This window comes from Brachyistius frenatus, unplaced genomic scaffold (genome assembly GCF_029030835.1).
Source record: "Brachyistius frenatus isolate BFR_SWC_R1_liver_20210118 unplaced genomic scaffold, ASM2903083v1 Contig_23, whole genome shotgun sequence".
NCBI classification, from domain to species: Eukaryota; Metazoa; Chordata; class Actinopteri; family Embiotocidae; genus Brachyistius; species Brachyistius frenatus.
Genome location: NW_027210622.1, coordinates 3206601 through 3230202, shown reverse-complemented (window position 1 = coordinate 3230202; position 23602 = coordinate 3206601). Strand labels below are relative to the sequence as shown.

Here is a 23602-nt window from a genome sequence, read left to right as displayed (position 1 = left end):
GCGCAGAAGGGGAGGGAATTAATCAAAGTTTTTGCCCGATTTTAAAGGAGAAACCTCATCTACACTCTTTTATACACTCAGCTTTCCCAAACACACTGCCACAAAAATGTAAATAGACTTTGTATAATCTGTACAATTTCATGTTAACTCACAATTTTTTTTTCTTGGTATTCATGTTGCAGGTGCCAAACAGACAAGTATGACATTTAAATGATAACAGGAAATCAAAAAGAAGAAAATTCACCCAAGCATCCTGCCAGGCTATAATGGAAATCATGGGTAAGTCCTGTATACATTGACCTGCAGTTGTAGACCACAGTTTAAAGACAAACATGTTCCAGTAACCTCAGTAAGACTTCTCATCACCCCCATCATCGGAGGCTTACAATTAAGGTGTCAGGCACCTTACAAGCACACTTATTTCTGCCAGACACTATCAGGAATAGTTCCATGTCCAGGTGGCAAAGGACTCAGTAGGCAACACTTTGTGGTGAAGAGTTTAGAGGGTTTTAACCTCCTGTCAAACACAATTACTGCAGTTGTGCCTTGTGCTCATCTTGTTCTCTGTTAAATAAAAAGAAAGGGCCAAATGACCTGATGCAACATTTAAGCTTTTGCTGTGTAGTGTTGCAGAATAGATAGCACATGCTACTTTGATGTTTCTTCGTGCATTTTTAACCAACCTTTTTAGGTTTTGGCAACACATTAACCTTAAATTTGGAATTAGAAATGTAATAACTGAAAATTTAGAATTTGTTTTAATTTAGAAATTATTCACACTGTAGCAGCTTTCACTCATGGATATTTCTTTCTCCACCCAAACTTCTAAAAACACTATTTTTGTTTACATGTTTTTACTCCTTTACTTTCCCACTGGTACTCGCAAGTGTTGACATTTACTATCTTAACAGGTCTGACTGTGTGTCAGGATCACCCAGCAGCTTCCACAACATGTGAAAACTAAGGCAAAGCCAAATCCTGTTTACAAATGACACAAATGATATACAATTTATCTACAGATACTCAGTGTGCCTTGGAGGCTGTGGAGAGACTGCAAGCCAAATTGAAGGAGAGAGGAGAGGCCCCCACTCAGGAGAAACTCTTCATGCTGAAGACCGTCCTGCAGAGTCCCCTGTTCCTTCATATACTCAGCTTACAGCAAGCTCAGCGGAAGCCCCCAGCAAAGGTACAGCACAAGCGTGAGTGTGTGGGTGTTTGGTATATATTGAATGGCGAAGAAGGAGACGGAATCATTCCCAAAATACTGAATGCAGGAACCAAACTGGATGAGTAATCAGCTTACCTAAGCTTACCACTAAAGCCCTGAGAAAGAGAGAGAGAAGGAGAGAAGGAGAGAGAGATAGCGGAGGAAGTGGCTATATACCATGTTAAAGAGTTTGCAGAAGTCTTCCCAACATTGTCAGAAGTTTTGGGCTGAAGTGTGTGAGGCATGCAGTTCTGGTTGTACATCACGCACGCACACGCACACACACACACACACACACACACACACACACACACGCACACACACACACACACGCACACACCTCCATAGCCCATACATGTGTGAACATGTGTGACATCAGGATGGCATCAAGGCATTTCACCTCGTTAGTGCTAAGCATCATGGCTTGGTAACTGCCCGTCGTGGCGCACTAATAGGCTAGCCTGTTATAGTCAACACAAACAGGCATTATTAGATTGGCAATGTGGCATGAGTCTGTAGCTATTTAGCATCTCCAGGAAACATGGCACCAGACTATGTCGAAAGTTTCTGGATTTTTAACAGCACAGACAGTGGACACAGTTTGTATTCTTGTTTCTGACCATTTCTTTATACATATATATATATATATCTAGTATTCGATGTTATATTTAACTTGTTTTTTCAACAGGTGTCATAACTGAGAATAAAATATCATATACAGATCAGAAATAGGCATCTATTGATAGTCCCCTTTAAACTTTGAAACAGAAAACCGAACAGAAAAAGGAAGCAGTTTTGTGGTTATTGTGGTATTGAAAAGCAGGCTTTATCTCAGAGCCTTGTGTTTCCACCCTCTTATCTTCTCTCTCTCTGCTCCATTTTAAATCTATCCGTGTTTTTTTTTTTCTTTGGGCTAACACATTAACCCTCCCCCCCATATCTTTCTTCATTGTCTCAGTGCCCTCCTTTTTCAATTTCTCTATCCTTTCTGTTTCCCTCCATCACTCTCTCACCCTCCTGTCTGTCTCCATATCTCCATTCTTCAATTAATATTGCCACTTCTCTATCAATCCTCGTCCCCATCTTTTCATCAAATTCATCCATTTCCCTTTCAATCTTTCTCCCTTCTCCCATGGATCTGTTCTCTCTCCACTCCCCACCTCTTATACTTGTCTTTTCATTTGTTTTTCACTCTTACTCTCTTCTTCACATCTCTTCATGCGTAACATTTATCCGTCCCTTACTGATCTCTACATCTAACCAGGGGAAGGGCATTGCCAAGTCTGTGTCCATGAACTGTGGCTCATGCCAGGGCGTAGCGCCGGACCTGAAGCTGCTGAGCCACAGTGATTCATACACATGGGCCATGGAGAACCGAAGGCCCAGCACGGCCAGATCCTTGCACAGGGACAGCAGCTTCTCCTCCATAGGCTCGCAGGATCTGCCCTTCTCAGACATCTATGCAGACAACTGCATTCACACCGAATCTCAGGTATGTAAAAATTCCCATAACAAAGGAGAGATCATTTACAAGCGGTCCAGTAGTAGGGAGCGATTTATTTTTAACACCGTCAGTCCATGAACCAACCAAATATGTTTTTCTTTTTTTCTTTTCAGTTATTAAATGAACCACATTACAATTTGAAATGTCACATTTTACATTGAAGAATATCTCCTTATAAAAGTCAACCCCAGTGGCCGATCATCAAAATGAGGGTTTCATTTGATTGCAAGAGCCTGCTCAGTTCACCCGATGTCAGTTCAGGTTTGCATTTGTTTTACACGTGCCTTTTATTTTTTTTTTAGTACTGCACTCCCCCTCGAATCTCCCGCACCATGTCCATGGGGAGAAACCTTTCTGCTATTGCACATGAGGTACAGCAGGCATGCATGTGAGGTGTTACTGGAGAGCTGAGAAATGTGTGTCTGTGAATGTCGATCAACAAGGGAATTAAACACACTCAGTTCTTCAACCACTTTGTACAGTTTGACTTCTTTTTTTTGACAAGTTTAAAGAAATAAAGATTTTTCCCTCCCTCCTTCCTTTCTCCCTCCTTCTTACCTCTGCCACGTCAGAGGCGTCATGTGGAGATGATAGAGCTGAGCAATGACGGGAAAGGACTTGGTTTTGGCATCATCGGAGGACGGAGCACAGGGGTCATGGTCAAAACCATCCTCCCTGGAGGAGCAGCGGGAAGGGTAAGTCTGTGACTCAAGTAAAGAAACTTAAATAGCCACTTGTAACTCTGACAATTTTTAAATACACCTTTTTACTTTCGTACCATTAAGGTAGATGAGAAGATTGATAGCATGATTATGTCTGTCAAACTGTCTGTCTGTCACAAATTAGCACGTCTTGTTTGGGTATATGCATACAAAAATCAAAGAGTAGAAACTGTAGTTTTACAGGGCGTTTTCTGGGTGTTTCTTAATGTCATGCAATTTCTTTTATTAATAGAAGGAATTTGGAACAAACAACATATTGAAATACTGTGCATCTGATTTTTTTGCAGTAAACAAAAACAAAAGGTGATACTGCAGATCTTCACAAAGTAAATTATTGTAATCCATGGGACAATCATTTCCGTTATTAGAGGAGCAAGACTAGTTTAAAACGTACGATAACATTGCTGAACCATGTATGAATGCTGAAAAGCTTTCGATTTGAAAGGTTGGGTTTATGGAAGTTGCCACATTTAGCGTTTTACTCATTAGAAACAGTTGACAGTATTATCTGATTTAATATTAGCATCATTTCAGCAAACCCTACACGTTTTAGGGAGGACAAACAACACTGCTATTCACCACGCATGGACGTTCACGTACTTACGGGAATGGCACCAGGTGCTTTTGCCGTTGCTAATGCTACAGCAGGCTCCACGCTGCTCGTTTGGATTTGATTTGCAAAGCTCTGCTGTGTCAGTGTCTGACTCCGTCCGTGTCCTCTTTGGGCCCTTTTGAAGCCGGGCCAACGTGTTGATAAGGTAAATGTAACGTTATTTAGACGTATTCAGCAGAGGAAGGCAAAGCAAGGCGTGGCGTGGCGGGGGCGGGGCGGGGCGGGGCGGAACAAGGTGAGCGTTAAGTAATGCACGCTGCACGGTGTAATTTCGTCAGACATTATTAACCGCTATTAACCAGAAAGGCCAAAGTGTATTGCTGACTACCCCGAACAACATCGAGGACCTAACAGATGTTTTTGTTTTCTTGTTTTTGGGGAATGCGCCTCAGCAGGATAAGCGCCTGCACAGCAGTGATCAGATCCTGCGCATTGGAGATACAGATTTAGCGGGCATGAACAGCGAGCAGGTGGCACAGGTAAGATAACATTTGTTTAATACACAAAAGTAGATGATGCAGTTTTACGTTTCCTTAATCATTTGATATGACGATGCTTTATGAATTGTTGTTTATACAGCAGTTTAATCTGATTTTTCACTCAGTCACTTTGTGTCTGCATGAGATAGTTTTTTTTTTATATACAAAAGTTATTTATTTATGGTCACACACTATCACTTCTCATCTGTTCACAAATGACCACCTGTCCCAGGTGTTGCGAAATGCTGGTAGCAAGGTGAAACTGCTCATTGCAAGGGATATTACCAAGGACAACCACCTTTCCTCTCCTGTTCACAGCCAGGGCAGCCTGGATGGCAAGGTGTGTGTGTGTGCGCGCGTGCGTGTGTGTGTGTATATGTGTATGTGTGTTTGCATGTGTGTATAAAGAATATTTGCACATAGTTAAAGCAAGATTCATATTTGAAATAATTGGCGTGTCAATTATATGAAATGTGCTCGACAGCATTCCCTAGATTGTCTTTCTGTGCTTCTCTGCAGCTCAGTGACTTGAATGATGACTATGAGTTTAGTGTGCAATTCACTAAAAACAGCCGGGGTCTGGGATTCACCATCTCCAGCTACATCGGTGATCTTAACTCAGGTACATAGCTGCCAAGTTTCAACTTTGGGAAATATTATCTCATTGATGATGCTACATTTCCACTATAATTTTAAAATTTTCCTTTGATATGTTTGGCTCTCCTCAGTCTACAGCGCTGGCGTGATAGTGAAGAGCATTTTGAAAGGCAGCACTGTTGATCAAGATGGACGCATACACATTGGAGACATCATCCTGTCTGTGAGTTCTGCTAAAAACACAGCAGATGGCTTCTTTATTGTGCTCTCTGAAGACGAATACCTTATTGTCTCACATATATTCTTTGCTGATACTTAATGACTTATGTGGCTCAAAATCTGCAAGGTTTACAAATTTAGACCCTTCTAGACACACCAATTAGGCTGATGAAGGGGAATATTTTAGTGTTGCTTTTACCTACTTCCAACTCATCGTGTCATTGCGTTTGCCTTACCACCATACCATCCACTTCATCACAAAAACTTTGCTTCTGTCTCCATCATACCTGTGCCTTCACACAGGCTATTTTTTTTTTCTGCCTGCTCTTACATCTCTTGTCCCCTCCCTCAGATAGATGGGGTGAGCCTGCAGGGCTGCAGTGAACAGCGTGCCATGGAGGTGCTGAGGAGGACCGGTACCCAGGTCAGACTGAAGCTGCTGAGGAAAGCGGTCCGTCTGAGTCACATCCTGCCTCCAGTTCCTCCTCTGCAGCCCCTCCGACACTCCCACAGCTTTGATGAAGGCAATCCCTACAGAGTGGGCCTCAACAAGATTCAGGAGACAGGTGCTTTTTGCTGACAAAAAGAAAACATGTTGGCTCAGTGGTAGCATGAGGGAACAATTTTTAAGTAACTGAGGAAATGGAGAGCATGTTGATGTTAGCATTAACTTAAACTTACAATGCAAGTAATCATCCACTGGTGCTACCTCCAATGTTGCGTTAAATCGATACCGAGATATATTTCCTTTATCTGTTCGTACTAAGACTACAACACATTTTGGTGCTTCTTTGGGACAGTGATGAACTTTCCTACCTCTTGGTCGTTGTCTTCCATCAAGCACTTGCTGGGAAAAAACATTTTCTTTTTTGTTACACAAGTGTGTTTGTGTGCACACTTTTTGGATCCTTGCATGTGTGCTCAGACGTGTTCGTCCGTCTCCTAGGAATCAGCTCTCTGCGTGAAATCTCCCGGCGAGCAGCATACACCATCAGACGACCCCGACAGGATTGCAGAAATGGTAAGCTCCCCTTTCCCATGCTGCACTGCAGTCTGGAACCGGACCATGGGAGGTTAGTCTGATATGCTGATTGGACTCAGGGAACAGCAATGTGCCAGTGAAGCATGCTCTTTGATGGGAGTCTATTTATAGTATCATGCAATCATGTATTTATCCAACTCATTCAGCTCAGTCCAGATGATTTGTCGCTCTCCCTGCCTGCATATATGGTTTTATTTAGACAAGAATTGTTGGGCTTGATTAGAGCACTCTGTCAAATAAGCCCTGATTGCTCTGAGACTTTAATAGATGAATGAGAAAACATTATTTCGCCAAGAAATCCCAATATGATGCATGTGAATATGTGTGTGTGTGCGTCTGTGCGCCTGTCTGAGTGGTTGTGTGTTGACACCCTGCTTTGCTGATGTTTTCATATAGAAGCCCATTCTTTATTGATTGGATCATCTAGGTCTGAGAGCAATGTGAATGTATGTGTGTGTCTGGGTTCGTTCATATCTCTGTGGGTGATTTTTTTATTTTTATATGTGTGTGTCTGTGTCTGTGTGCACATTTTACAGGTGTGAAACTGACTCCAGCTGAGGCAGAAAACCTGAGGAAGAGGTGGCAGCATGCAGTCGGGCCCCGATATGAAGTGGTTGTACGTCCTTTTGTAATGAAAATAAACCTTGACTATAACGCATAAAGATAAAAAAAAAAACTCTCTAAAAAAATTGTATTTCGCATGCATAATGCTTCATTGTTTTATTTCACCCACTTCTTTGACAGACTGACGCCTACACTTCCCCTCTGTGCAACTCTTATCCACTAAACTTTGCATCTTTCTCCTTTGTTTATCTTCTCTATCTCCACCTGATTTAGGTGTGTCAGCTGGAGCGTTTCAGTGAGACCAGTGGCCTGGGCATCAGTCTGGAGGCCCGGGCAGGACATCATTACCTGTGTTCCATCTTGCCTGAGGGGCCCATTGGCCAAAGTGGCAAAATCTTCACTGGAGACCAGATAATGGAGGTAACTGCCTGATACTGCAGACCCTTTCAGCCAGCTGTTCTGCAACTCATATTTTACTCGTAAATCGTGGAAACTGGATTAGGTTATGATTTGCGTGGGACTGATTATTTTGCCACATCTTTGGGAGACATATTCATAACTCATAAAAAGGCTCCCTCATAGATTAGATTTACTTCACAATACCATAGTTTCTTTACTGTTTCCAGTTTCCATCTAAGCAGTACTATTCAACATCTACCGGTATATACCTGCAGAGGGAGGTACATGGCATTTTTGAAGATTTACACATTAATTAGAGAACAGATACCAGATATTTTACTTATTTTACACTTTTGCAGCATTTTATTTACAAAAATATATTTATGTGGTTTTAAACCACCTGAAGCTTTGCAAAAGCATAATTTCTTGGTGTTTTCTTCCACACTAAAGGTTGGACAGTGGGCTGTGCTGAAGGCAAACTGGTGACACTAGCGTGTGTTTGTGACATCACAAACTTACAGAAGTTCAAATGACACAGTTGCTGAATACATGTTGTGAGCATTTCTCATCGGACTGAGCATTTTGCCACTTTTACAGTATTTATAAAACACCTACACCTGCTTTACAATCAAAAAAGAGATTATAATCTGGATTTATACAATATGGGACCTTTAAACCCTACAATATATGTAATATAAGATACAATATGCAGGTCGTTCAGTGCTTTTGCTTACCAACTGTATGCAAGTCATTGGAAAGGTGGATGCGAGTATGTGCCTCTGTGCATGAGTGTGTGTGCTGGCAGGAAGAGCCTGCCCTCCTCCCCCTCGCATTGGACAAGTTCACACACCCACATGTTTCACTCATTATGTTGAGCCGTCTGCTGAACTCCTGGGCAAATTACAGTAGTTTCACTTGCCATATAGAACACACTGCAAACTGGCTTGAGTCCTACGTATGTTTGATGGGACAAGCAAACCATGTGTGTCGCGGCTCAACACTTTGATCTCCTTCAGATGACATCAGCGTGGTAAAGCCATTGTTCAGCTCTGTTTTTAAATGAGCTTCACTCCATTTAGTTTACGCTTTCAACTTTAATTGCCTCTGCTGTGACTCGATGCACTGTGGCCACTAATTGCTCCATGATACCCTAAACTGAAATAACACTGAAAAGGACTGTCTGGCATATTTTAGTCATGAATTCTCCTACACACAAACAGAGTTACAGAAATACACAAATGTAAGACAATATACAGTACACCAAATATAGTTATTTTAATGTGGAAAAGATTTCACACCTTTTAACCCTTTTTTTAACAGCACAGATGTGTATTTATCACGTTTTTTTTTTTTTTTTTTTAAAAAAGCTGCAAGCATGACTCAGCTAATCAATTACCAAATAAATGTCTATTTTAGAAACAATGTTTATTTATTATGTATTTTCCTGGCAGGTGAACGGGATCCCTCTCATCGGAGAGACACACAAGGAAGTGGTCAATATTCTGAAGGAGCTGCCAGTGCATGTATACCTTGTATGCTCTCGCATTGTACCCCCTTCAGTTCCCGACAGTGAAGAGGAAGATGATTATTCCTGTCTCACGCTGAAAGAGCTACTGGCTGAGTTCAATGATAAGGTGAAGGAACAAACTGAGGATGGGATGAACTTCAAAACAGTATAACTCTCATTAGATGTATTATCTGCATTAACAATTCCACTGACATGATCATCTCTTGTAAATCAGTGTACTTTCTTTGTCCTCTCTTTCCTCTGCTCATCCCAGTTGGACCAGGGCTGTGTCATTCCCTGTCCTACTGCTGAGGACATCACCAAGCGTGGTGTGCCGCCCATGTCACCTCCTCTGGCCATGTGGGAGAGAGAGACTCAGGTGGTCGAGCTGGAGAAAGGCGAGTCTGGACTGGGCTTCAGTATCCTGGACTACCAGGTCAGAGACATGCCCCTGAGCCTTACTACAATTAGAACAGACTGAAAAAGGCTGCGGTCTAAGAATATCAATGCTGGGTTGGATAGAGTGAACACTAAGAAAATGGAGAATTTGACTTTTGTATTCTACAGGGAGACTTCTTGTACTTCCTATATTTATACACTAAACCACTGAGATTGGAAAGTTCAATTTCTGTTAAAAAATTTGAGATTAAAACCGATTTTTGATCCACTTTTTAGTTAAAATCAATGTTAAAACTCTCTAACCGTATTGACAAAATAACTGTTGCTGGGTGCCTTTGTAACCGACTGATCCATTTGTTCTTCATGTGTTAATTGGATCCTTTTATCGCATTGTAAATTTGCATTCATCTCTTATTTTACATCACAATGTATTTATCTTATTTCAACTGTATCATGTCTATTTTCTGTAAACCATTCTCACCATCTGAATGTTTAATTTTAGGATCCAGAAGATGCCACTAAAACAGTGCTGGTAATCCGGTCCTTGGTGCCTGGAGGTGTCGCAGATCGAGATGGTCGCCTGCTCCCTGGTGACCGTCTCATGTTTGTCAATGAATCTGACCTTGAAGGCTCCAGCCTGGATTATGCTGTGCATGTCCTGAAGTCCACCGGCTATGGTCCAGTCCACATTGGTGTTGCCAAACCCTTACCCGTAGGTGAAAATAAATTATTTTTTATTTTTTTAGAGATGGGAATTGCATGCAATAAAGGTCCCTGACTTAATGGGGATATACAACTATATCTCATAGTTTGCATCTTAACCACAGGCCTTTAAACCCTTTCCTCACTTTTATAATAAATATGTGTCAATGTTAGTGTGAGATGCGGGCAAATTTTGTTTCTTTTTTGAGACAAAACCTTTAACAAAAAAGAAACACAGGAATAGAGCAAGATACACAAAATCCTCTATCATGTGTATATGTGATTTGATATTGCTATATTAATCTCCAGTAAACATCTAAAACGATTCAGCAGTGTATCATCTTACAATAATGACATACAGGGTGTTGGATATTTTATATGATTAGAAACACAGGTTACATAGACTACATTTAAAATACAGGCAGCAAAAAACAAGCTCAACACAACAAAAGTTCGGTGATTACACGTCATTTCCATTAAAGGGTTATTGCATGAACAAGTTTAGAAAAGAACCTGTGAACACTACAGCATTCTCAGTTTTGACATGGGTAGTGTCAAATGCAACACAGCCATGCGTCGTAAACAATTGCCTAAACAAGTAAAAAAAAAAAAAGACTTCATCACGATTGGAATAAATACAAGGACATCTATAGGCTACTAAAAAACAATTTAATGTATTCTGAAACATCCATTTTCAAGGACTGTAACTGATACTGTAATATCAATCCGTAAATTAAAAAGAGAGATCTTGTTTTTATTTTTTTACGACTTCATTGAATCCTTGTCAAACTAACACTACAACAAAAAACAAATTAGTATTTCCTCAGATATGCCAGATAATTACTTAAATGTATGTTTTCTCTTGAAAGTACAGTATTCCTCCTTCTTTTTGTTGTGGACTGTGGCTTAGTAACAAGGACCAGAGAATCCAGTTACAGTCCTTCTGAATTTTTAATGCAGCTGAGAGATGAACACAATGCTCAACCACACTACAGATGGGAAGGGGAGAGGAGTACAGGTGTCTAATTTACAGTCACTTTCTTTAGCCTGTTTGCTTCAATGTGAATTTACTCACTTTTGAAGTACACTGATAATTGTTTAGAAATTAAAATTTTGGAATATTGTTTTCTCAGCTGGAACTGTGTGGCGGCTTAACTCCCATCTCAGAGAGGAGCACACAGGCTTCATGTGATGACACTGAAAGCCACACTCAGGTCAGCCTGCTAGTTGATGCAGCTGAGGCTAACATCAACACCACCGCTTGCAACTTCGAGGACAACAACTTCAACCAGCCGCGTTACACGGTAAATCATACGACACTAAATTAGAACCAGTAACAAAAGACTATTTGTATTGTTGGGCAGCTTTTGGCAAATTCTTTCTGCTCAGTTATTTGTTTTTGTTGATTGAAAAATAATTGAACTGTGGTTCACATGAGAGAAAAGGGCATGGTCTATCTCTTATAACATATAACACATAGCTTAAAACACACCAACATCAGAATTGGAGTTCGGGTCTACTGCAGAATTTTGTAAACATTAAAAAAAAGAAGGTAAGTTGGTATTGCTTGAGTTTGTCCATTTATTTATTTATTTTTACTGCTCAGGGTTTTTTGTATACTATGTGCAGAAGATACATCTGTAATAATTAACATTATTTCCATTTTGCATAATTCACAAGCTCAAATGTAATATTAGGTTCTTGAACTTATGATAAATGAGCTTGTTATACAATCATCTACCAGGATTGTGAGTGTGCAGGAAACATCTTTGCAGTGACACTTACAGTAACACTGCAGTATCCTGAAAGCATTGCAATTTACCATGAAAACCTGAGAGTCTGTAGGTAGCCATTTTAGCTGTGTACAGGAGATTGCCAGGTCAATGTCTGTTCTCTTCGTTCACATTCCGCAGTGGGGAGCTTAGGGCCGGCTGTATCAGTATCACTGGGTCAGCAATAGAGAAAGTGCTCGGTGTCAAAGACTTGTTCCTGCATTGTGGCCGCGACTCAGTCCCATTGAGGCTGCCTTTTGTTCTCACTTTTGCTTAATTACCAACAATTGCCTTTCAACAAAAAGAGCTTACTGCTTGTATGACATTGGCACATGGTCTAGCACAAGGATAAACAGTTCTGACTCAAATGTCTCTCTCACACACACACACACACACACACACACACACACACACACACACACACACACACACACACACACACACACACACACACACACAAAGAGACTCTGAGCAAGTGTTCTCATCAAAGACAGGCTTGTTGCAAAGGTAGCTTCAGAACTTCAGTGCTGCTTGTACTCTGCGTGAAGATTCAAAGAAGATCTCCTTGTTGCCCTTCTTCTCTGTGAAGTGCCCGGGGGTGGGGGGACATAAGAAGTCTTCCTTTCTGCCGATTTTACGTTTCAGAATTACTCCAAAGGCCTTAATCCTGTAGAGTTAAGAGTTGTTTGAAATGATTTTTGTGTCACACAAGAAGTCTGGTGGCTGCAGAGGTTGCTACAGATGCGTAAAGTCCAGCGATGAATTCAAATGATTTTGATGATCCTCTGAGTATTCCTCTAGCATCATCAGCAGGTCGGCTGTCTCTTATCCAGTCAAATATCCTAATATATTGCCGCAAAATTTGCAGCAGATATTTGTGGTCCCAATAGGATTTTAACTTGGGTTCCTAACTTAATTATTACATTGTTGTTATGGCTGCACAATTAATTGTAATAAAATCACAATCTCGATTCAGACCTCTATGCGATCTTATTTTTAAATGACAACGATTCTGCTGCAGACTACTACAGACATTGTAATGATTCCCCTGCTGTTTAAATATGATATAATCTTGATGATTAATCTTCTGAAGTCTGTTGTTTTTAAACATTTAAGTCATCAGTAGTAGTCCTTCTTTGAAAAGATTGATAAAAAATGTCAAGGTTTCCCTGATTAATCTAAAAACTTATATTATTATTATAATTTGACTATAATATTTTATATCCTACCTCAGGCGCCATCATATAATTTTTGTACTTTTCTGTTTTGGGTAAATTAAATAAATAAATATTTATATTGAAAAAAAATCATATGAGAATTGTGACCCTCAATTTTCTGAGGGTCATTTTTTTTTTTAAATGTTGATGCTCATTTTATCCAGAATCGTGCAGCCCTAATTGTTCCCAGGTCAAATGTAACATTTGTCCAACAATTTGGCTATCTAGCTAAACATCTGCAAAACTCCTGACATTTCTATCAGCCTTATCTGTACTTTGTGTTTATTACTAATTGCCAGATGTTGGAATGCTAAACTAAGACGGTGACCATGCTAAATATTAGCACGTTAACATTGCCGCTATGGGCCTCTTATCCTTCCGATTTTAACAAGTAGCTTAAGGCACCACTGTGCTGCTTCACCAAGCCACTAGCGTGACTGTTAATTCTTCCTCTTCTTTTATGCATTTGTCACCACTCCTTTTAATGCTCTTACTCATTCATGCCCCTTGTTGTTTCTCTCTTAGGAAAACCAGCTTCGTCATCGCTTCAGCATCATGGAAGATGACGATAGGCAGGAAGCCCCACCTCTGCCCCCCCGCACCAGCTTTGAGAGGACAATCACTGTTGTCCGGGGCAACCGTAGCCTTGGTATGTTCTCCGTCTTTCTCATGGTGATGGTGTCTTGGTGTGTGTACGTCGCAGGCATGGGGATAATGACACTAATAGGAGGTGGTGATGATGATGACGACTGCCCTGAAGAGGAGTGGTGAAGTGATTTGCTCCTCGTACGTGAGGGAGGAGATGATATCTGTGTGTGTGTACTGTGTGTGTGTGTGTGTGTGTGTGGGAGAAGCTTGTAAGGGGGTGAATGAATGGTTAATGTTCTGTGAAGGAATATCAAGAAATAACATTAAAACCAATGAGTATATATTAATTTATATCTACATATATATTTTTTATACTCCAATGTTGAGAGTTTTTGTCTTAGCTGCTCCAAGATCAAGTCTGATGTTTGGCTTTTCAAACATGACAAGTAAACAACAGGGTGCAAGGCGATCCAGCACTTTTATCTAAGGGAACTATGCAAGCATAAGAAAACAAACTCATTTGTATTCTAATAAGGCACCAGACTTCTTGTGGTTGTGAAAGTTTAAAGTTATGTAAGTAGAGAAAATCAAGGTCATAACCCAAAGTCTGTGTATCACTGCATTCTTTGGTTTTCATCTGTTTAGAATAGTGTAGGCCCCGTTGCCGAGATATCTAATGAAGCGTGGTCTTCTGGAAATCCAAATGTGGAGGATTTACAGATTTTTTTTTGTTTGTTTTTGTGAATTTTAAATATATTTGATCTGAGGCAAAAGCTTCAGCACAAGCAGAGTATCCATAAGACTTGAATATGGGGCACTTTTTCTTCACAATAGTAATACAGTACAATCATTATTTGTGCTGCTTTACCTTCTTCCAATTATTAGGTGCCATGTACACCACTACCCATTACTATGTCCAATTTTGGAGATGAGATATGTATGCACAGTGTGTGGTTGGTTTGTACTACACAATCTGGATGGCATTTAGAGCAGGTTGTTAAAGAAAATGGTTTGATGGACTAAAATGAGGTCTTTTTTTCTTGCCTTGCTCATTTAAAACACGACTGTAAGCAGCCTATTTAGTCTTTGCTTATTCTTAATTGGTGTGAACCTGTTGCGCTTGGTTAAGTCTGTGGTACTCTAAAAAAGTTTTGTTGAGGTCAGTCCAAATAGACTTTCATATAGAAATTTTCATGTGAGATTTTACCATAATTTATTCTTAAACATACTTGCACCAGTTTGTAATAGTAAAATGTATTTTGATGCCGTGTTATAGTATTTCAACACCTTTGGATTTTGAAACATTTAGCACAACGTCTTCAGAACTCCTTTAATGTCTTTTGAAATGTGTGTCTCCTGTTTGACTTGTCAGCGTCAGTAGCTGTGTCTCCAGTTGATTGTATTCCATGCACTATGATTGTATTGTAATTTGAATGTGATAACAAAAAACAATAAACTATTTATATGATCAAAAAAAAGCACAAAGTCATTTCTTTGACCAACTTCAAATTATGTACAACCATAGTGTTGTGGATGTGCGTTGTCATTAGAGGGCAATGTAGTACGCCAGCACCGTAGACCAGACTACCTCATTGGTGGCAGCCTTCCCTCTCTGCAATGTGTGCATGTGTGTTCATGAGGTGTGCATGTATGCATGATTTACCTGCTTTCTGCCTATTTGCATTAATTAAGTATTTGTGTAATCCACCTTGTGTCCAAAGTGATAATGCCAAAGTCAGGTGTTTGTCCGACTGGCATGTGTAGTCACCTCTGCCCTCTATGGGTGTGTGACTGTGCTTCTGCACCTTATGTGAGTGTGACTGTGAAGGATGATTCTGTGTAAATGTCAAGCATGTTCAGCCATGTTTGTGTGCTAATCTGCCTAGTGTCTGTCTTGATTATGCCGATTATGCCTCTGTCAGGTGTTTGTTTGGGCGACTGCCTGTTTGGCATGCATTCAAAGCATCCTAAGCCAACCCTCCACTCACCTGCGCTTGTATGTGTCTGTGTGCGTGTTGGCAGGGATGTCGGTGAGTGCTATCAAGGACGGCTCAGGCATGCTGGTGCGCAGTGTGGTCCAGGGGGGCTCTGTTAGCCAGGATGGCAGGCTGGGGGTGGGGGACACCATCTTGGCCATGAACGGAGAACCTACCTCTAATCTGAGCAACGCCAAGGCCAGGTCCATGCTCCGCAGACACTCTGTCATAGGGCCAGAGATAAGGTGAGACAGTCACTGCCCTGCAGCATTACAATATATGTAAAGTCCTGCGTTGAAAAAAAACTACCTATTCTTACATCATGGTGTAGCACACAGAACTCATTGAAAGCACTCCATTTTTTTCATCTGGATCGCCTGCTCTCAATAATCCTTGACCCCCATGCCGTGAAACTGGGTGGTTAGGTGTGCAACACTGTCACTTCACTCTCTTTACAGTGGGTTAAGTGTTGCTTGAAACTTTAGATTCCTTAATTGTCATAGAAAGTGAGTATGATGTCATGTTGCTGTGGTATGCAAAATGACATCATCAACAACAGTCACCACAGTAAATATTTGGGTATTTTTTTTTAGCAAATATTTGGGTATTTTTTTTTTTTAGCAAATATTCATATTTCCAAAGGTTTCCAAAAAAAAGAAGAAAATAAAGTAAAGAATTATTGTGAGTTGTGTCCTTAGGCCTTTCTTTAACTGCAGACATGTTGACATGTCACACTAGGAAAATCAGAGGTGTAAATATTGAAATGATTGCATTCTATCTAGCTGTCGGTTTGTGGTCCTGGTAGACGAGTACTCGCTGTAACAGTAACATAGCTTACTGGGACACTTATAGAGAATGGAGCCATCGTTAATGCCATTGGTACTTATGGGCCTATGACAAGCCAAATTATCTGCTATGAAATTAAGTCCTATGATGTAAAAGTGTAACCATTCTGTTCTACAAAGGCAGAGAGAAGTGACTACAGAAACATATTAACAAAATAATAATAAAATAAATTGTGTAGTATCATTGTCCTTATATCTTTGTATAATATGTTTTGACTATTGCTGTTACTAGCATTTTGTGTAATCATGCATGGTAGGCCAGTAATGTAGCTTATATTGTGGGGCAAAAAAAAGTAACACATAACCAGGTATCCTGGCTATTTCTAAATTCAGTGGTCGTAATAACTTTGGGAACCTAAATGGTCTTACCAGAAAATATTGAAAACTCTAATTAATGAGACAAAACAAGGCCCTGCATGCCTCTGGGGTATTCAAGGGCCTAAAAGTAAGTAACTGAAATCATTTTTGTCGTCAGACCCTGAGCTATTTGAATGTGTGCTGCTCCAATGCCGCATGACATTACAACTAGTTGAAAAATAAAAAAAAGCAATTTGAATTTATAATATTTTATTAAGTTTTCAACACCCCAAAAAACTATGTAGGTGTGTTTCGTTTCTTCAAACTTGTAGCTGAAGGTCTCAGGTAACAACCAAAAGTATCAACTGAATGCTTTTCCAATCGTTCCTGACTGTAGAGACCCCAGGGTGTTAAAGTTAGACATGTGTGGCACATTTGAAATAGATTGCAGTCAGTTATTTGTATTACATTCATGTGCTCTTGCTGTCATGTCATAGTTTAAACACGTCTTTGCTGGAAATACAAGAAAGACAGAATTGTTAGTTTAGAGCGAATGTAAAAAGGTCTTTTGGGAATGCAGAGAACAATCAAGCGCTGAGAAAGTAATTGAATACCACTCACATTTTTTAGATCTACCCATGCAGAGCTTGACAGCCTGTGTGACTCGAATGAGTGAGTATATGTACATCATAAATATAAATATGTGCTCTACGCAGTCACAAACATGACTTCCACTGCATCATCACCTATAAATGATCTTGCCCCGCTTTGGATCTCCATTACTGCCTTGTTTTTGACGCTGCTGACTGAGGCACTGCAGATGCGTTAGATTAGATTAGATGATGAAATTTTAAAGATTGCCTGAGGGTAAATTGGGTAAATTATTACTTGTTCTAACATCAGCAGTTATGGCTGCACATTGACAGTGCTTGTTTGGCTGATTTGAGATGTGCTCCACCTTCACCACCCTGCTGCCCTGCAAAACACCCACTCACTTTCTCTCAACCTCAGTGTCTCTTCCTCTCACTCTTGCTTTTACAGGCACACACATTAACACACACATACAGAGCCTTTCAATGATCTAACCTCCAAAAACACCTTTTTCCTGCTATGGGAAATATCTCTGAATTATTCATCACTCATCTCACCTTGAACAGTGTGCTTCTGAATAAAGGAGTGTTTTAAAGAGCCTCTCATAGATGCATGCACACAGACACACAGATAAACACACACACACACACACACACACACACACACACACACACACACACACACACACACACACACACACACATGCATTTTGTCTTTCGCTGTCACATGCACGCACACACCACAACACAACACAACACAACACTCATCCGCGCACACATGCTCACTTTGCCTCCTCCTGACAGCACTTCAGACAAACTAAGAGCGAGTGGAGGCAGCCGAGTTGCTTTGGCAGCCTCAGAATAAGCCACATAGAGTGTTGAGGGCTTGTCACGATCAAACTGCCTCTTTTGAGACAAGACAGGCTGTCCACATGGCTCAGTCACAACAGCTTAGTGCAGAAGACCTCCACATTCAATCTACTACCCTGAATGAAACAGAGAAATTGGCACTTTCAAACAGCATATCTGTTAGTAGCGTCATACAATGTGACAACAAAAATAGAAATGGAGGTGGCTTTAATAATGTCCTTGAAATCTTTTGATTTTGATTTTTTTTTTGATTTTGATTTTATACACTTTATTAATCCCCGAGGGGAAATTTCTTCACTACAGCAGGGGGGCTCTCAGCTCTGCAGCAGGCTGCCACTAGCGCGGCGCCAGGTAACCTGACCTGAGGTGCATGTTTTTGGATGATCTTTTACACCCTAGCTGGGATAGATCCGGGCTCATTCAAAATTCAAACTCTCACATATTCTTTGAATCCAAAATGCATCTTATTTCCATTATTCTTGATGGAGTGGAACACATCAATACTCTCAAAGCACCTAATAACATTTGGTTATGCAAGTTTTGCACAGCAGCCGCAATAAATGGTACGGGTGTTTTTCTGTGTTTTGGACATGAGGTACAAAAACAAATAAATTAGCAGTTGCTAATTGATCATTGGATTTATTTATTTTTTCATCTCTATCTTAAGATTTTTTTTTATCTAAATGGTCAACAAAGTGAAATTCACTAATTAACAGATAAAGCTTAAAGTTTTAGCATTTTTCCAAAACACTTTTTTGCTTTCTTGAGAAGACTTGCTTTCAGTTGAGAAGACTGATAACCACTCTTACTCAACCACTGTCACTAAATACTCCTGTAAGTCACCACAGAAAAAGACCCATATACAAAAGCCCATAAAACCACAACTTTTTAGTTTTAGACTTTGTTTCTGTACGAAACTAAACAAACAAGATAACAATTTTAATTAGTCAGCTTCAGTGCTTTAAGACAGACCCATGCTACCTGTTTCCCCCTGTGCGCAGTTTTAATGCTTAGCTAAGCAACCAGCTGTTGGCAGCTTCAAATTCACTGTACTGACATGAGAGTGTTATTCATCTTTTCATCTTATCTTGATAAGACGGTGAATAGAAGTCATTTCCCAAAGTTACCATTCCTTTAAACCATAACATGCCATTATTCTCGTATTCACTGCAGATCTACAGATCCATTTGTCCTATATAGAAATCATTCACTGGCACCTGGTCATTTTTCTCATTCCTTGTCATCCTATTACTCATTGTTTGGGGGTGAAAGTAAAATAAATGTGCAGCTGTGAAAGCAGAGTGATGGAAAAACTGAAGTGATTAATATTTCAAATGTTTTAAACCCACCCCCACACTTCTTTTCCCACATCCCTCGTCCTCCACCTACAGTATAACCTACGTCCCAGCTCATCAAGTGGATGAACACCGAGTGCGTCTGTGTTTGCCCCCTCTGGCATCGGTCGTAACAGAAGGTGCCTCTACTTCACCCACCCAATCAACTCCTTCTCCAGAGTCTGTGTCAGACCCAGCCAGATCCTCCAGTCCCCCGATTTCATCCACGCTCAAATCGTCTGCCTCAGTCAAATTTAAGGTCACCACTCCAGATCCAGCCACAGTCAGAGCCTCTGCTTCATTCAAAGCTCCGTTCAGAGGCCCAGCTGCAGTCCCCACCATCACCCCAGCCTCACACTCAAGGTAATATAAGATCCAGAGGTCTCAGCCTATTATTTATGGCCACCTAATCCCTACTCAGGCCCAAGAGTGCAAGATAAACCTGTCTGAGGGTTTATTAGAATTCAAGGCTCCAGCTTTATTACAAGTTGATATGTTTGCTGCAGAGAATTCAGTCTCATGAAATAGCTCTACATTCTTTCTTTAATATGTTAACCATAGGCTTTTGATTTATTTTTTTTAGCAGCTATGTTTTTTTTTACTGTAACATATCACTCAGTTACCCAGCATCTTAAGTCATACTAATGATCTGAGTTATTATCTGACACTTTAATTAAGCGTATCCATGAGAAACAATCTGTTTCTGTATGCAACCAGCTCAGTGTGAGTCTCTTCCAGTCCATATTTTCTCCTCTCCATTCTTCTCTCTGGTAAAGGCAAAAGCTTCTCTCAATGTTGAATCTCTGAGTTATATTTAGCTGTTCGCTTATGGATCTCAGTGCTGACTGTCAGCGAAAATGAATTGTTTCGCTTCTGTCTGTCCCGGCTTTCACTCCATCTTTGTGCCACTGCCTCTCTCCTCCCTCCCTCACTTCCATTTCTCTTTGCAGCCTTTTCTTCGCTCTTATCTTTCACTGCATTGTCTTTGCCTCTTTCTGTGTGTGTGCCTACATCTGTCTTTCATATCTCTCTCACACTCAGTCATCTTGCGCTGGTCTTTTTCTCTTCACCTCATTTTCCTCCTCCTTCCTGCCTGGCTCCTATCCTCCTCTCCTGGCCACTTTCTCTCAGCCCTAGTGGAGCCATTTGTTCTGCCCTCTTCTGTAACTTAACTGGCTATAGGCTCCTGCTGTGCAGATAGCACCACTATCACTCACATCCATGGGCTTATTACAGCCCTCCACCGTTAAACATATTCATGAAAAATTCTCTTCTCCTCTAGCTCTTTCTTCCACACTCACACACAGTGTATATATACAGAAATAGTGTATATGGTGTATGTGTTAACATGCACACATACGCTAGTGAAGATATTTGGTGTGACCTCGCTGGCAGAAAATATGTATTTTCAGGGCCATTTGCACCTAAATCAGTGTATCTTCTCAAGGCCAACAAGTATAAGTTGGCCATATGTCACCATATGTCAGGGCTTGAAAAAAATTACAAAGTACTCCTATATACCTTGTTATCCACAGCAATTCTGCTTGTGTGATGTTATTGAAAGAATGTTTGGCATTATTGCTGGGTAATTAACGTTAGCAATAGATTATCAAAATTTGTGCCAATTAATTTTCTGTAAATAGACTTAATCATTAATCAACTCTTTTTTTTTCTTTTTTTTACTTTTTGCTTCATATTGTTTTGTTCAGTTACCGTATGGTTACTGTACCTGAATGCATATTTTGGGGATTTTAATGTTGAGATGTTTTCCATTCAACATCGAAAGTTAAATCTGTATTATTTCTTCCTACATGTTTTATCACCATCAGTTGGCAGATTCCAAAGTTCCTACCTCTCAAGAATAAGGGAGAGAGAAAAGACGGAGACATTGTGGAGGACAAAAGGGACAAGATTAACGCGGATGGGGAAGTACCAAATCCGGGAGTGGAGATCAAGGTTGATGGTAACGACATCGGAGATGAAGAGCTTCATGCTCACACTACAGTTTCTTGGGATCAACCGAAAAGGTTAGTGAATTAGTAATGTCAGCAACAATCTAATATCTACTAATAATCATTAGATTTTATTTATATGTAATATTAACTGCTGTTATTTTTAATTACTCTACCCACTATGCCCTTTATCTGTGTACCAAAGAAGGCTTAGCAGAATTCAAGTGTGTTCAAGTTATGTTCACAGAAGGAATGAAGCAGCACAGCGGACTCAACACACTCACATTTCTGAGGTTCAGAGACTACTTTCTGAGCCTGTATTTATCACATTAATGACTGCATCCCACTCGGATAAATCACATACGATGCACTGCATGCAAAAAACGGCTTTTGTGTGTCTCCTTGGCAGGTATAATATTCTATTGTTTTGACTTAATCTCTGAAGCTGTATCCGCTGCTTAGGGCTGCGGATAGTGGGAGACTGAAAGGAAAAAAATCTTACTAGATTAATCTTCCTTCTTGTGCACTCTTGCAGTAATTTTAAGTGAATTTTTAAACTGAGTAGGTCTTCATGAGGCATACAGAAGACATGTATTTATCATCTTAGAGCTGTGCTGTTAGAAGGATCTCCAGCTCTACAATATGTGAGGATGTTCCCTGTATCCTGCTTTGTGTTCCAGTGTGCGGCTGACTCGAGCACCAGGCCAGTCTCTGGGTATCAGCATAATGGGAGGCAGAGGTATGGGCCGACGACTGAGCAGTGGAGAGATGATGAGGGGAGTCTTCATCAAGCACATCAGCCCCGACAGCCCGGCAGCATATAATGGCACCCTCCGGACTGGAGACAGGATACTGGAGGTTTGTGTATGTGTATGGACCTGATGTGTGTGTTTATGCGTTGTAGAGACAGAGAAGGAGACACGCGTATTAGTCCTTGCAGGAAACAATTGTGTGTATGTGCATGAACATATGAGTTTCTGTGAGCGGCAAAGAGACTGAGAAGTGAAAGAGGGATTGTGTGCGATTGCTGCATGAGCGTGTACACATACATTACACGGTGTGTATGTGTGTCGTGGCAGCAATTTGGCATTGTTTGTGGTCTCTGTCATATTGAAGGATGATGATTTGGTGATAATATGATACAGTAATGAACAATTTTGATGTCTAAATACCCAGAAACTGTTATTCACTCCAACACATGATCTATTATAAGTTAAAGGTTGAGTTTCATTGTCATTATACAATGCAGCACTGCAACAATAAAATGCAGCTACAGCCCCCTCTATCACACACAGCACACACTTGGTTATTCATGCTGTTATCCAATCAGTCAATCCGGTGGCAGAAGTGCAATGCATAAAATCATGCTGATACAGGTCAGGAGCTTCAGTTAATGTTCACATGAAACATCAGGATTGGGAAAAATGTGATCACAGTGACTTAGACTATGGCATGGAGTAATAATGCCTGTGTTTCTGGTATTTCTGAAACTGCTGATCTCCAAGAATAGTATGAAAAACAAAAACAATCCAGTGAGCAGTAATTCTGCTCCCCAAGATGCTTTGTTGATGAGAAAAGTCCAGGGAGAATGGCCAGGTTGATTGGAGCTTACAGAAAGGCTCCGGTAACTCAGATAACCATTCTTTACTACTGTGATGAGCAGAACAGCAGGATCAGAATGCACAACATGTCGTACCTTGAGCCAGATGGGCGACAACAGCAGAAAACCATGTCAGGTTCCACTCTCGTCGGCCAAGAACAGAAATCTGACGCTGCAGTGGGCACAGACTCACCAGAACTGGGCAGCTGATGATTGGAAAAACATGCCATTGTACTGTATTAAGGTTGAGCTGTGTTTACATTACTGCAACACAAAAGAAAATTGTCAACTGTCAAAAATGTTGCCATATCATTTCTCTGTAGCTGTCTCTGAATTAGGCTCATTACTGGCAGTGTTGCAAATTAATGAGGATGGCTATTTTAAGGCTATTTATGTTTACACTATCAATTATTCAAAAACACAACTGATCTACACAATTATGTTTCAAGACAAAAAAAAAGTATTTAAGTGTATCAGGGGTGTGCCATATCATATTGTTCACGATAATACCAGTATAATTTTTTTAGACGATATAAAAAAATGATATCGTGATAAAGGCAATTTTCAGACCTGTTGACGTAATGACATACGTTTGCAGCTTATCAAG

The 23602-nt window shown here is 40.4% G+C and overlaps 1 protein-coding gene across 1 annotated transcript in view; it reads left to right on the top strand.

Annotated features, from left to right (window-relative positions):
* Nucleotides 1–23602, top strand: part of LOC138620315 (multiple PDZ domain protein) — a 40008-nt gene that overhangs the window by 737 nt on the left and 15669 nt on the right. The window contains exons 2-24 of the mRNA XM_069697414.1: nt 183–279; nt 1020–1186; nt 2472–2699; nt 3014–3082; nt 3284–3406; nt 4439–4525; nt 4758–4865; nt 5045–5147; nt 5254–5345; nt 5694–5907; nt 6288–6362; nt 6920–6999; nt 7221–7367; nt 8798–8980; nt 9128–9289; nt 9755–9964; nt 11088–11258; nt 13469–13592; nt 15554–15752; nt 17280–17321; nt 19501–19806; nt 21273–21470; nt 22076–22253. Of these exons, the coding sequence (XP_069553515.1) occupies nt 267–279; nt 1020–1186; nt 2472–2699; nt 3014–3082; nt 3284–3406; nt 4439–4525; nt 4758–4865; nt 5045–5147; nt 5254–5345; nt 5694–5907; nt 6288–6362; nt 6920–6999; nt 7221–7367; nt 8798–8980; nt 9128–9289; nt 9755–9964; nt 11088–11258; nt 13469–13592; nt 15554–15752; nt 17280–17321; nt 19501–19806; nt 21273–21470; nt 22076–22253 (3279 nt within the window). The 5' untranslated portion in view covers nt 183–266. The remainder of the gene's footprint in view (nt 1–182; nt 280–1019; nt 1187–2471; nt 2700–3013; nt 3083–3283; nt 3407–4438; nt 4526–4757; nt 4866–5044; nt 5148–5253; nt 5346–5693; nt 5908–6287; nt 6363–6919; nt 7000–7220; nt 7368–8797; nt 8981–9127; nt 9290–9754; nt 9965–11087; nt 11259–13468; nt 13593–15553; nt 15753–17279; nt 17322–19500; nt 19807–21272; nt 21471–22075; nt 22254–23602) is intronic.